The sequence below is a fragment of the Alternaria triticimaculans genome (genome assembly GCF_023758025.1).
Source record: "Alternaria triticimaculans strain BMP 0046 chromosome Unknown scaffold_10, whole genome shotgun sequence".
Taxonomy (NCBI): Eukaryota; Fungi; Ascomycota; class Dothideomycetes; order Pleosporales; family Pleosporaceae; genus Alternaria; species Alternaria triticimaculans.
The window spans coordinates 1,000,266-1,012,091 of record NW_026055967.1 but is presented as its reverse complement, the minus strand read 5'-3'; the positions used below and the strand labels follow the sequence as shown (position 1 = coordinate 1,012,091).

General features: G+C 53.0%; 5 protein-coding genes across 5 annotated transcripts; 4 read left to right on the top strand and 1 right to left on the bottom strand.

The window, feature by feature from the left end:
- Nucleotides 1-664: 664 nt before the first annotated feature.
- J4E78_007197 (uncharacterized protein) lies at nt 665-2,680 on the top strand (the record flags this gene model as incomplete). Its single annotated transcript, XM_049367804.1, has 1 exon — nt 665-2,680. The coding sequence occupies one exon, from the start codon at nt 665-667 to the stop codon at nt 2,678-2,680; it is 2,016 nt and encodes a 671-aa protein (XP_049220774.1).
- Nucleotides 2,681-4,151: 1,471 nt separating this feature from the next.
- J4E78_007196 (uncharacterized protein) lies at nt 4,152-5,850 on the top strand (the record flags this gene model as incomplete). Its single annotated transcript, XM_049367803.1, has 3 exons — nt 4,152-4,290; nt 4,341-4,734; nt 4,785-5,850. The coding sequence occupies 3 exons, from the start codon at nt 4,152-4,154 to the stop codon at nt 5,848-5,850; spliced, it is 1,599 nt and encodes a 532-aa protein (XP_049220773.1).
- A 355-nt stretch (nt 5,851-6,205) lies between these two features.
- Nucleotides 6,206-7,096, top strand: J4E78_007195 (uncharacterized protein; the record flags this gene model as incomplete). The annotated part of the gene is made up of 3 exons (XM_049367802.1): nt 6,206-6,685; nt 6,738-6,880; nt 6,934-7,096. The coding sequence occupies 3 exons, from the start codon at nt 6,206-6,208 to the stop codon at nt 7,094-7,096; spliced, it is 786 nt and encodes a 261-aa protein (XP_049220772.1).
- A 152-nt stretch (nt 7,097-7,248) lies between these two features.
- Nucleotides 7,249-8,571, bottom strand: J4E78_007194 (uncharacterized protein; the record flags this gene model as incomplete). Its single annotated transcript, XM_049367801.1, has 3 exons — nt 7,249-7,650; nt 7,716-7,957; nt 8,004-8,571. The coding sequence occupies 3 exons, from the start codon at nt 8,569-8,571 to the stop codon at nt 7,249-7,251; spliced, it is 1,212 nt and encodes a 403-aa protein (XP_049220771.1).
- Nucleotides 8,572-9,317: 746 nt separating this feature from the next.
- J4E78_007193 (uncharacterized protein) lies at nt 9,318-11,185 on the top strand (the record flags this gene model as incomplete). Its single annotated transcript, XM_049367800.1, has 2 exons — nt 9,318-9,861; nt 10,083-11,185. 2 exons carry the CDS (start codon nt 9,318-9,320, stop codon nt 11,183-11,185), a joined length of 1,647 nt encoding a protein of 548 aa, XP_049220770.1.
- Between the last annotated feature and the right edge of the window lie 641 nt (nt 11,186-11,826).

Sequence of the window (11,826 nt, the reverse complement as noted above, 5' to 3'; positions counted from 1 at the left end):
GACGGCAGTAGTACTTCTCCTCTCATTCATACCAATAACAGCGCGATAGATTTCCCAGTCGTACATCTTGTGACGTTCATTTCACAACAAAGCTGTGGCGATTGCTCGACTCGATCATTTGGATGAAGTAGTTAATTAACACAAGTTACCGGCAGTTGCAGCTACAATACCGAAGGCAAATCACAACAAGCTTTCGCTCCCGAGACTGCCGACAGGGATGTTGCAGTACAAGATCGGTCATCGTACAGGTCTGATATAGATTGCTGCAGCCATCGGCATGTCTGAAGCATGGGGGAACAAGTCCAGGGCAAGATAATCCGGTAGAAAATCTCGGGAGTTGGTAACGCGAGTGGAAGCCGTACGGCAGCGGCCTCTATCTTCGCTCTCTCATCCTTCCAACTGATGCCATGGACTTCAAGGTATGAAGAGAGATGAGGTTGTCAAAGCATCGTGTTGCTTTCGGCGGTTTTGCTGCAGTCCGGCTGCGACTGCCCCATTGGGCGGTTTGCGGGGGTGAACCGAGGATGTCTGCGATATCCGAGCGCCAATACATCTACACCATGAAGCTGGGCACCATGTGCGTCGGGGAAGTATCGTCTCTTCTCTGGAGACAGGCACTTTTATCCGTCTCTACTTCGATTGCGTAACTGCTTTGCATGCCAGCATGACGCAACAGCCGCCTCAGGCTTCCTCCTCAACAACAGGCTTCTTCCAAGCCCTTCCGGTACTTCCGCCACAATTTACCAGTCCGACTTCACTACCAGAGGCTTTCCGTAGTACGCACTCGAATTCGACACAAGCTTCCGATGACAAAGTTATCGCGCGAATATTGGATCTCTACCTGCCACAGGATGCAACGGAGGCTACCAAGCGTGCCCATCACCTAGCACGTCTATCACTCAATCCATCTATTTTGAAGTACGCCACGGACGCGGAGACCAACCACCCGGTACTGCGTCCGCTCTCTACCTTCGGCGCGGAAAACAAGAACGATCCCTTGTGGACGACAGCAGGATGGCAGAAGCTAAAGGAGATTGGCTATCGTGAAGGTGTCGTCTCGGTAGCTTATGACAAGTCTCATCGCCGCTTCAATAGGCGCGTGGGACAATTTGTCGAAGGCCATGTATGGGGCCCGACAGGCACCATGACCGCATGCCCTCAAAGCATGACCGATGGCGCCGCGACATTGTTGGACAAACACAAGAACGACGAAGATGGCGATCAGCCGGGTCGAGGTGAAGTGCTACGGGAAGCGTATCTGCGGGTATGTAGTCGCGACCCTGATGTGGCTTGGACAAGCGGACAATGGATGACTGAGCGATCCGGTGGAAGCGATGTATCTGGCACGGAGACACTTGCTCGACGCATGACACCGCAGGAGCTGGATGAAGACGCAGATCGAAGAAGAGATCGCGATGCAGTTGGTATGCAACTGGGCCCCTGGAAGATACATGGTTTCAAGTGGTTCAGTAGCGCAACGGACTCAGAGATGGCTGTACTCCTCGCGCGAACAGACAAAGGCGGCCTGTCCGCCTTCTACATGCCCATGCGACGACGCGTGGGAGGGCAATCCATGGAGAGTCATACGCTAAACGAAGAAGCCCCGCCTCTCACCGAGCTCAACGGCGTTCGCATTCAGCGCTTAAAGAACAAACTCGGAACGAAGTCACTACCAACTGCGGAGCTCGAACTCAACGGCGCACGCGGTTGGCTCATTGGCAAAGAAGGTCAGGGTGTTAAAGAGATCTCCGCCATTCTCAACATCACGCGCTTGTATACCGCAGCTGGTAGTGTAGGGAGTTGGGCGCGAGGTCTGGCAATATCCCGCGCCTACAGCAAAGTACGCAAAGTCCGTGGCGGACTACTCCAAGACAACCCAGCGCATCTTGCATGGATGGCCGAAGAAACAGTCAAGTACTGGGCCAGTGCGCACTTCACCTATCTCGGCGTTGCTCTACAGGGCGCTTTGGAACAAGATTGGGACGAGATGATCGTGAACACAAAAGCCGTGCATCTGATCCCGAGCGACAAGACCACGGTAGCGGCTTTACTGAGATTATTGCTGCCAGCGATGAAAGCTCAAGTCAGCGTCGCATCCGTTGATGGCTTGCGACAGTGCATGGAGTGCCTCGGCGGTGTCGGGTACTGCGAGAACAACGAAGATGGCGGGCTGATGAACATCGCGAAGATCTACCGAGACAACCTCGTCAATCCGATATGGGAAGGCACCGTCAGCGTCATGGCAGAAGATGTCGTTCGGGTACTCACTGACAAGCGAATGGGCGGCGGCGATATCATGAAGAATATCTTCACACCGTGGGTCAGGAACGTGCTCGGTCGATGTGCTCCAATCTTCCTAGATCAAGTCTCGATTGTCGAAGAGAGACTTCAGGCGCTCAACGACGTTGTTCACAGTGCACAGAAAGAAGAGCTGCTATACCGTGGACGAGAAATTCTACAGCATCTCGAGATCATCACCAGCAGCGTCGCGCTGATGTACGATGCGCAAGCAAACCCAGACCCTGTTGCACGGGAGATCGCAACACGATGGATCCACCTGAAGGCAATTTTGCCACAAGCGCATCCGCGCTCTCAGAATTGGAAAGAACTGTCGAGTATGGACAAGCGCATCTTCCTTGGAACAACGGAAGCAGCCGTCGGTGTTTCAGCAAAGCTCTGAGGCAAGTGTGGTTGCGAGGGATGCGATTGGTCGCGCAACAAAGCCCTGGAAACATTCAGCTACTATTGGGAGGATGCCAAAACAAAACCGCGCTTCAAGTAGACCGCGGAGTTAATTCATCCAGTGCTTCATCTTGTGAAACTATTAAAGTGTGGTTACTTTTGCTGTCGGCTATCGATGTACCAGATGTTGCAGCACAACTTGCCTGTGAGGTCGAACTTGAGGCGAGGTGAGCCCTCTATTATCACCCCTTCTTGTCGGGATTGCAGCGTCGCGTCTTACTGGCGCCATCTATTTTCATCTTTCTCGCAGACATGCATTAAGCAGACCCCGAGAATCCGATCGTACCTTTTTCCCACGCGCCCTGCAGTACCGTAGCTCCCAGATACTTAGGATGCGACAGTGCGCTCGAAACGACACTTCCGCGACGCACTCGGCACCTCCCGCACTCTGCAAAACGAAACATTCCCGCCAAGTCTTCCGCAATAGCCCAGCTCCAAGGTTCAGACCAGACAGCTGTTGTTCGAGTAGCCCTAATAACTTTGACAAGATGTTTTGCCTAGTGGCGTCCCCGTAGCGGGAGTCCGTCAGAGCGCGCATCCCCACATTCTCCGGTGGTGCCAGGATGCGACCTCCCGAATGGCGCGCCCGCCATCAGCACGATGGGTCTCCACTTCCAATGCCGAGAAGAGTAAAGCTTCGTGATTACTACACTGCCTTGCAGGTGATGTTGACCAGATATGGGAAAGGCGGGTACTTTCAGCAAATGCGCCGGAAGACGTACAACGTCGAGTTGCACCTTTCTGGGTCGAAGAGAAGGAAACAACACGCTAGAGCGGACGCAAAACAAATTGCGTCGGAGAGGAAGACTACGACTTGTCATTGCAACAGTATGCTATGGTTCGGCTGAAGACAGGGTAAAATGCGCCATGCACAAGCTTATTGATAAAGTTTCTCGGACGTCAGCCTTGTACCTCGCATCATGCAGGTGGAGGGATAGGATTGGCGGGTTGCGCAACTGCACGACAAGCAACTTTCCCTTCCTCGCGGACCCAACGCATGAACTTTGTAGCTCGAAAAGCATATGCAGTCCTTGTATCAACCAGCCAGCGGTTCCCCAATGATCGTGCAGCAAGGATACGCGAACAGGTCCAATAATCGTCTTGAAGGCTCGAATGTCGTCGGTTTCACGACACCATCATTCGCTACTATAGCCAGATATTGCGTTAGCTGACACCCACTAGTTCAGTACATGGATCAACGGTGACTTGCTGATCGTCGCAGCAAATGGTGTCTCACTACATGGCACTGCAAGCCGAGTGATGCATCATCCGCGGGAAACTAGACATCCATGAACCGTGGAGCGCAACATTGCCCAGCAGGGAGGGGCGTATAAGTTGACAGGCTCGCCGCGCGTTCGTGATGGAAGGATCAAGACACGAAAGATAGATCGCGACGAAACGACTTCAAGATGGCGACTAACCACAGCGATGTTGAGCTCATACCTGGTACGGAGATTATCAACGAGGATAGCTCCGCGCAGACGACGCTCATACCCACGCCCTCTTCTGATCCTCGCGACCCTTTGAATTGGACCCGAAAATGGAAGCGTATGTTGACCCTTCACCAACGCCTGAGTCTTCGCTGACAGCTATCACAGTCATGGTAATGGCCTCGCAATGGCTCTTCACTTGGATCTCCGTCACCGGCGCGCTATCCATTGCGCCGATGTTCCCTCTTTTGGGCGCCCAGTTCCATCTTAACAACAATCAGTTGGCTATGCTGACTGGCATCACTGTCATCACACTCGGGTTCGCCAACTTCATCATCGTGCCGCTCTCCAATATCTTTGGTCGACGCGCTATCAGCTTGACCTTTTCGGTGTTCATTCTTTTGTCATGCGTATGGCAGGCGATGGCGACCAGTCATAGCAGTCTACTGGCGGCGCGTGCTGTCAACGGTCTGGCCTGTGCGACGAGCGAGAGTATCCCTGTGCAGATGATTGCCGATGTCTTCTACCAGCACGAGAGGGGTCTCTGGACGGGTGTATACTTGTAAGCGATGCTCCTTCGCGCGGTCGAGCTCCATCTAACAGATACTGCAGCACCGGCTACTTCATGGGAGCTTTCCTGGGTCCGATCATGGCTGGTTCCATGGCAGCTCATTATGGCTGGCAGTCGTTCTTCTGGCTAGAGACCGCATTGTCTGGTGTTTCAGTCATTCTGATCGCACTCACCTTCCCCGAGACCAAATACCATCGCGGCAACACAACAATCATCCAATCCACCAGCAGCAACGCCAGCAACGAGGACCAGACCAAGCTCGAAAAACAAGCAACGGAGGCCGGAATTCAAGACTCGGAGCGGAGCTCACTCGAGCAGCCCATCACTGTGCAGGGGCGCCCATCTCGCGCCCAGTTCATGCCGTTCATGAAGCCAGATGCGAGGTGGAAGATGTTTGTCGTGCGCGACACCTGGACGCCCATCAAGGTCTTCTTCAACCCGATCATCTTGTGGGCAGGTTTGATGCTTGCTGGCCCAGCCGACATCCTGCTCTTCTTCAATCTCACCGAGTCGCCTGTCCTCGCTGCACCTCCGTACCTGTTCAAGCCAGATCAAGTTGGATATACAAATTTCGCGTTCGCGATTGGCGCCTTGTTCGGGCTAGCAACAGCAGGCCCATACTCCGACTGGGTATCTGCCCGCGCAGCACGTAAGAATGGCGGCGTGCGCGAAGCGGAGATGCGCCTTCCGGCTTTGTTCATTTACGTCGTCATCATGATGCTCTCGATCATCCTCGGCGGCATTGCATACCAGCAGCAGTGGGCGTGGGGTCACATCGTGGTTTGGGGCTACGGGCTGGCTGGCCTCAGCGTCACCACCGTGCCCACCATCGCCATCGCCTACGCAATCGACTGCTACAAGCCCATCTCCGGAGAGATCATGGTCGTCGCTACAGTCTGCAAGAACTTCATCGGTTTCTCGTACAGTTACTGGGTTTTCGACCTTGCGCACGTGAGCAAGGATGGGTGGATTACCCCTGCCATGGTCATTTTCGCTTGCGCAATGGGGCCTGCGCTGTTTGTGTTCCCGTTGTACTTCGGGTTGGGCAAGAGGATTAGGCGATGGACGAAGGACAATGATGTTCACCGCATGGAAGAAGTGATCTAGATGGTCAGTGGCAGTGCGTTGACGCGTTGAGGCGTGGGGAGAAGCTCCGTTTGGATGGCTTTTGGAAGGCGTGGTCGTGTGCCATGTCTGTCGTAATAGGTCACAATATACCCATTTCTTTTGTCAATCCTGACTTCCTTTCCCTTTGTGGTCTGTTATGCAATGGGATGTCCATGATTGAGCCAAGGTGACGCCGAAGAGGACGCGTTCAAGAGGGCACCGCGAAAAGTGGGTCTCGTCTTCGCGCTAACCGTTGACGTCATCCCAAGTTTTCCACCAGCGGGCAACGCCAATAGCGTATGATTCATCTATCAATCCGCATCCATACATCAATTAATATCACCCGCAATCCAACATGTCCATTTCCACCCTCCAAGACAAAGTCGCAATAGTGACCGGCTGCAGCTCCGGTATCGGCCTAGCAACAACGCGTCTGTTTCTCGAGCGAGGCGCCTCAGTTTTCGGCATAGACATTGGCGCACAGCCGCAGAAGCTCGCGGAAGACTATTCGACATTCACATTCTACCAGACTGATCTTACCGAGTCTCAAGCTGCAGAACATGCAGTGGCGAAGTGCGTTGGCAAGCACAACCGCATTGATGTTCTGGTTAACTGCGCGGGCGTGAGCGATGGCTGGAGTAGTGCGGACACGATTCACGAGGAAGAGTGGGAGAGAGTGATGTCGATCAACCTGACAGTGCCTATTCGTATGATGAAGGCGGTTCTGCCGGCGATGAAGGAGCAGAAGGGTGGTGCGATTGTCAACGTGGGTAGCAAAGCGGGGACTTCGGGGGCAAGTGCGGGAATCGCGTATACTGCTAGCAAACACGGTCTGGTAAGAAACGATCCTATTCAAGTGACGATCTGTCAATGCTGACGATTGTTAGGTCGGCGCGACGAAGAATGTGGCTTGGCGCTTCCACAAGGAAGGCATCCGGTGCAATGGTGTGCTGCCCGGCGGTGTTGCGACCAACATCGCTTCGTCGGTCCAGATGGAGCACTTCGATTCCGCTGGCTTCAACGCATTTTTGTAAGTTTTGATGGGCTTCGCCTGCACGTTCCGGCCTTTGCTTACTCATACAGTCCCATCGTGCAAATGCACGTTTCGAAAGACAGTGAGGGTACACCGGTTCCCTACATCGGAGTAGACAATGTCGCGCGTGGCATTGCTTTCCTCGCTTCAGAAGAGTCGACAATGATCAACGGCGCAATGATACCGATCGATAATGCCTGGTCTACCATATAGCATAGCATTACTTCGGTAAAGAAATAGCAACATTAGAAGCGCATACATTACTTCGATGACGACTCGTGTACCCATGGCCACGGGCTGTCTATCGTGAAAAAGACGTGTTCAGATTCGTTTCTTACAGTGGTAGACATAGATAAGCCTGTTGCTCAGGTTGCCTTCGGCACATCGCTGCCCCAAGGGTAAGCCTCAGGCATAGCCTTCCACGTCTTCAAATCGTCATAGTTCCGCGTCGTGGTCTTATTCTGCAGTACCTTTTGCACAAAAGGCAAAATATCCGCGTACCCACTCATGTCGCAGTGTCCACCAGACGGTATGCTCATACCCAGCTTCTCGCCCACGCCTAACCAATTGTACACGACCTTGGCCGCAGGGAAGGTGACCTGAGCGGTCCCTTTGGAGTCCGTGAACTGATCGTTCACGTTCTGAGAGAGGATGACTGCGCGTGGGGCGATGGCTGCAACGATCGTGTGGGCGTCATAAGGGAGCTGGGAGGATTTGCCGACGAACTGCGAGATACCTGAGGAAGTCCACCATCCTGCTCCAGATTTCTAGGTAGTCGTCAGTGCGCATATTTCAAAAGATCGTGGAGTCTTCGATGAGACCTAGTGCTTACAGCGTTTTCTAGGTTCTCTCCTTGCCCACTCAGGCTGTATCGGTAGGGCCCCGCACCCTGAACGCCAGAGCACATGGGCATAGTGACGGCGATACGCTTGTCGAATACCCCAGCAGCCAGAGCAGCTTTGCCCAGACGAGAGCAACCAGTGACGCCAGATTTGGTTGCATCGATCTCTGGAACCTTGAGTTCAATGCCGTCAAGAACGCGATGAAAGCCCCATGCCCATGCAGTGAGTACTCCTGTTGGCTGTAAGTATGCATGAAGCAAACGGCAAGGTCTACTTACCAATGTCTTTACCACTATACAGCGTCCAGAACGAGCCAGTCTTACTGTTGTTGTCTGCTGCAACTTTGGTATAATCGAATGTGACTACCGCGATCCCTGCGTTTACATAGCTCTTAGTATCCATCCCGCCGATCGAGATGACCACTGGGAACGGTCCGCCTCCACTCGGCAAGTTCAAAGAAGCTGCAATGTTAGCGGTCTTCCCTCCTGCGGTGACAGTGACAGTCAGGGTGTTGCCACTTCGAGTTGCGGTGACAGTCTCTTGCGAGTGATCAGGGTAATACCCGTATTGGTATTCCTGGAGGAGCTTGAGGATTTCGGGTTGACGGCATTGTATCCATTCGTCTTTGCTTTGGACACGGGTCTTGCCGTCGAGATACAGAAACGGATCTGGCATCGTCTTTACTGAGGGAAATGCTGCCGCTTTGGGCATGGGGCTCGGTGTTACTGGACATGTCACATCGATCTGGCGAGGAAGGATCTCCGCAAGATGCTCGGGGTTTTGTCCCAGCGGTGTGCCACCACTGGTGACTACCAAAGTAAAGATCGCAAATGAAGTGGTGCGCATTGTACTGGCTGATATGGAGACGATGACATGGGATGATACAATTTGCATACTGACAAGAAGGTGAAGCCACAAAAGGGACATGGAACTGTTATGTATCCTCCCGGACGAAGGGCTACATCCATGAATGTGGAACTGGTGTAAGTCAATATCATGTGGTCAACCTGCTGCCCATAAGTAATATAAACAGCCAAGTCCTGTATCTGTTTTGGATGACCTTGGTGGACAGTGAAAAGGTCAGACGGCGTGATGCTATTAAGCTCTTTGTGGGGCTGTCATATAGCCATATCGACGGATAAAGGGTCGATCCACACATCGCAGCAGTGGGCGAAGTATTGCGCACGAGATAACGCGAGATCCGCGCATTCGGAAGTATTCATTCCGAGGTGATGGGAGTGAACGTGCTCGTCAAGATGACTGCCAGTGTTGTAGTCGTTGCCATCATGGATGCCCAGGTGCCAATCCTACCCTCGCACGTGACAGCGTGACAACGCGTCGATGCGCGCGCTCTTTGAGAACCTGACACATACCGGGCTGCAGAGTAGTACTGCCGTCAAATGAGATTCCATGTGTCAGGCCACTTTGATGGTCATCAGAATCGATTTGGAGTAAGTGAGTTGTGAGGTTGCATCGGCGATCATGATCAGCCGCGAGGTCCAAGCTCCCCTCAGTGCGGGGAGCGACATGTCGCACATCTAGGCATCCTCATGTCAAACTCTATCATGTAGTTCTTCCAGCTCACCGCCGAAATGGTGCCGCTGTCTTCCTTTCTGCTAGTCGCTTTGGCCAGCGCCAGATGCTTCGAACCTACCATCGCGCATCCGCCGCCTCGGTACAATGCTGGCGATCCTCTGCTTCAAGACGCGTTCGAGTCTATCAACACGGCACTCACGGCAGCCGTCGCATCGCCGGAGTTTGACCGAACCTCTTTCTCTGTAGAGATAACCTCGTCGAAAGACACGTTATGGTCGCAACATCATACCGCGCGCGAACGTAATGCCTCGCGCCCAGATATCCCCGAAGTCAACGGCGACGCGCTGTATCGCATCGCTAGCATCACCAAGACCTTCACCGTACTCGGTATACTGTATCAGCATGCAGCGGGCAACTTGAGCTTGGACGGTACAGTGAATACATACCTCAAAGAATTAGGAGACAAGTCGAACGGCGGCATTCCATGGAAAGACATTACATTGCGCAGTCTGGCTAGCCAGCTGAGCGGCCTTCCCCGCGAATGTAAGATGCCTTCTGGAAAGAAGCAGAATCTGTTCGGAGTGTGCCACACAGAAGAAGGTACGCGTGCTGATCTCTTTAATAGGGGCTCAAGGTGATCTGATCAATAACAATTACCCTGAGTTGGATCCAAGCTCCCTTGGTCTGCCTCCTGCTGTGTCACGGGAAGGGTTGCCAAACTGTGACGAGTACTCACCAAATTATGAGACACCCTGCACAGCGAAAGATTCGCATCTCACTAATTGAGCGAGCGAGAAGAGTGTTAATCCGATTGTGCTTAGATATGTTTCGACAGCTCAAGAAGTTCGCACCTTTATTCGCGCCAAACCAAGAATCGTCTTATTCCAATGTCGCGTTCGAATTGCTTGGTCTCGTCCTCTCGCGGGTGACAAACCAGACCTACGAGACCTACATCGATGAAGCCATCTTCAAGCCCTTGAACATGTCTACCAGCACTCTCTCCAAGCCTGCCGATTCTGCTGGCGTCATTCCGGCTGGTCCACAATTCTGGGGTGTAGACGAAGGCATCCAAAATCCTACCGGCGGCATCTACAGTTCCTCGAGCGACCTGTCGAAGTACCTCCGCTATATCCTCACCCACTACAATGCCATTACCCACGCAGTAAATTGGCTGCATCCCGTCTCTTCGTCCCGCGGATTGAACTCATTTTATGGCATGCCGTGGGAAATTTACCAAACAGACCGCATACTCGAGCAGTCGAAACGTACTGTACGCTTTGTCACTAAGAGTGGAGGGTTGCCGGGCTATACCTCCATCATCATAACAGTGCCGGAGTACGACTTGGGTATCACTATTCTAGTCGCGGGCCCCAACGCAATCTTATCCAAGATCATGGACATTGTTACAGTAAAGATAGTGCAAACAGCAGAAAAGCTTGCCATACAGCAAATGCGTAACCGCTATGCGGGCACCTACAGCGCTTCAGATCCAGAAGTGAACTCCACAGCCACACTGAGAGCTGATTACCGCGGTCTTGTTGTCACAACCTTCGTTTCCAACGGGACGGTTGTCTTCGAAGCACCGATCACGAAAGACGTGACGACTCCGCCCCGTTGTGCGCAGCTTAGCCCAACGCTTCTCTATCGCAACGAGGAAGAACAGCAGGGTGAGGAGTGGCGTGCATTGATCTTCGAGGAGCGCGCAGAAGGACTGGGCTCGATTTGGGACGACTTCTGCGTGGAGGACTGGGAAATGTCCAGTTACGCCGGCATACCTTTGAACACAGCGGTGTTCTGGGATGAGCAAAAAGACAGTCATTTCGAAACACTAGAGCTACCGGCTTTCCGCGTGAATCTCACAAGAGTGGATCAGAAGAGGGGGTCGAATAGGAAGTATGGTCAACAAGAAACGATGGAGCTCTAAGGCCCCACATTGCAGACCGGTAGGGCGGCTTGCGGTCATCCTCTCCACCACGTGAATCATGGCCGAACGACGAATCTATAAGTCGCTGCAGCTAGTACAGATCACTTGAGCATATACCACATTCCCCTAGAATCGCTGCAGAACGAAGGATTCGCCAAAACTCGCCAATCTTTCTGTCCACGGCGCTTGCATCTGCCGTGTCCAAAGAACATTCGGTTTTATCACAGCGACCATGGGTGACTGACTAGCCTAGTGTTTCCGAGCTTTATTAAAGACCGTGCTAGACTAGATCTACATGCAGAGCTAAACTCTAAAACTCACATGCAGGGCCGAACCACGTTTTCGCAAAGACGATTGCCATTACTTGGGAGCAGTGGAATACCGTTCTTCACCGGGTTCATGTACCTCCGATGATCGACGCTGCTGGTGTTGGAACTGTTCGAGGGCTTTTCCACTAGCGAAGCCTTAGAACTACATACACTAGGCAAGCCTTGTGGCAATTGGCAGACGGTCAGAATGATTGCCACGTCAAACGCCGATCAGGTTCGCATCATGTTCACCTCCTCGTGATGCCTAACAGGCCGACATTCAGTACTCTGAGAACATGGGTGCTCATACAGCTACCGACCCCGATAATCTCG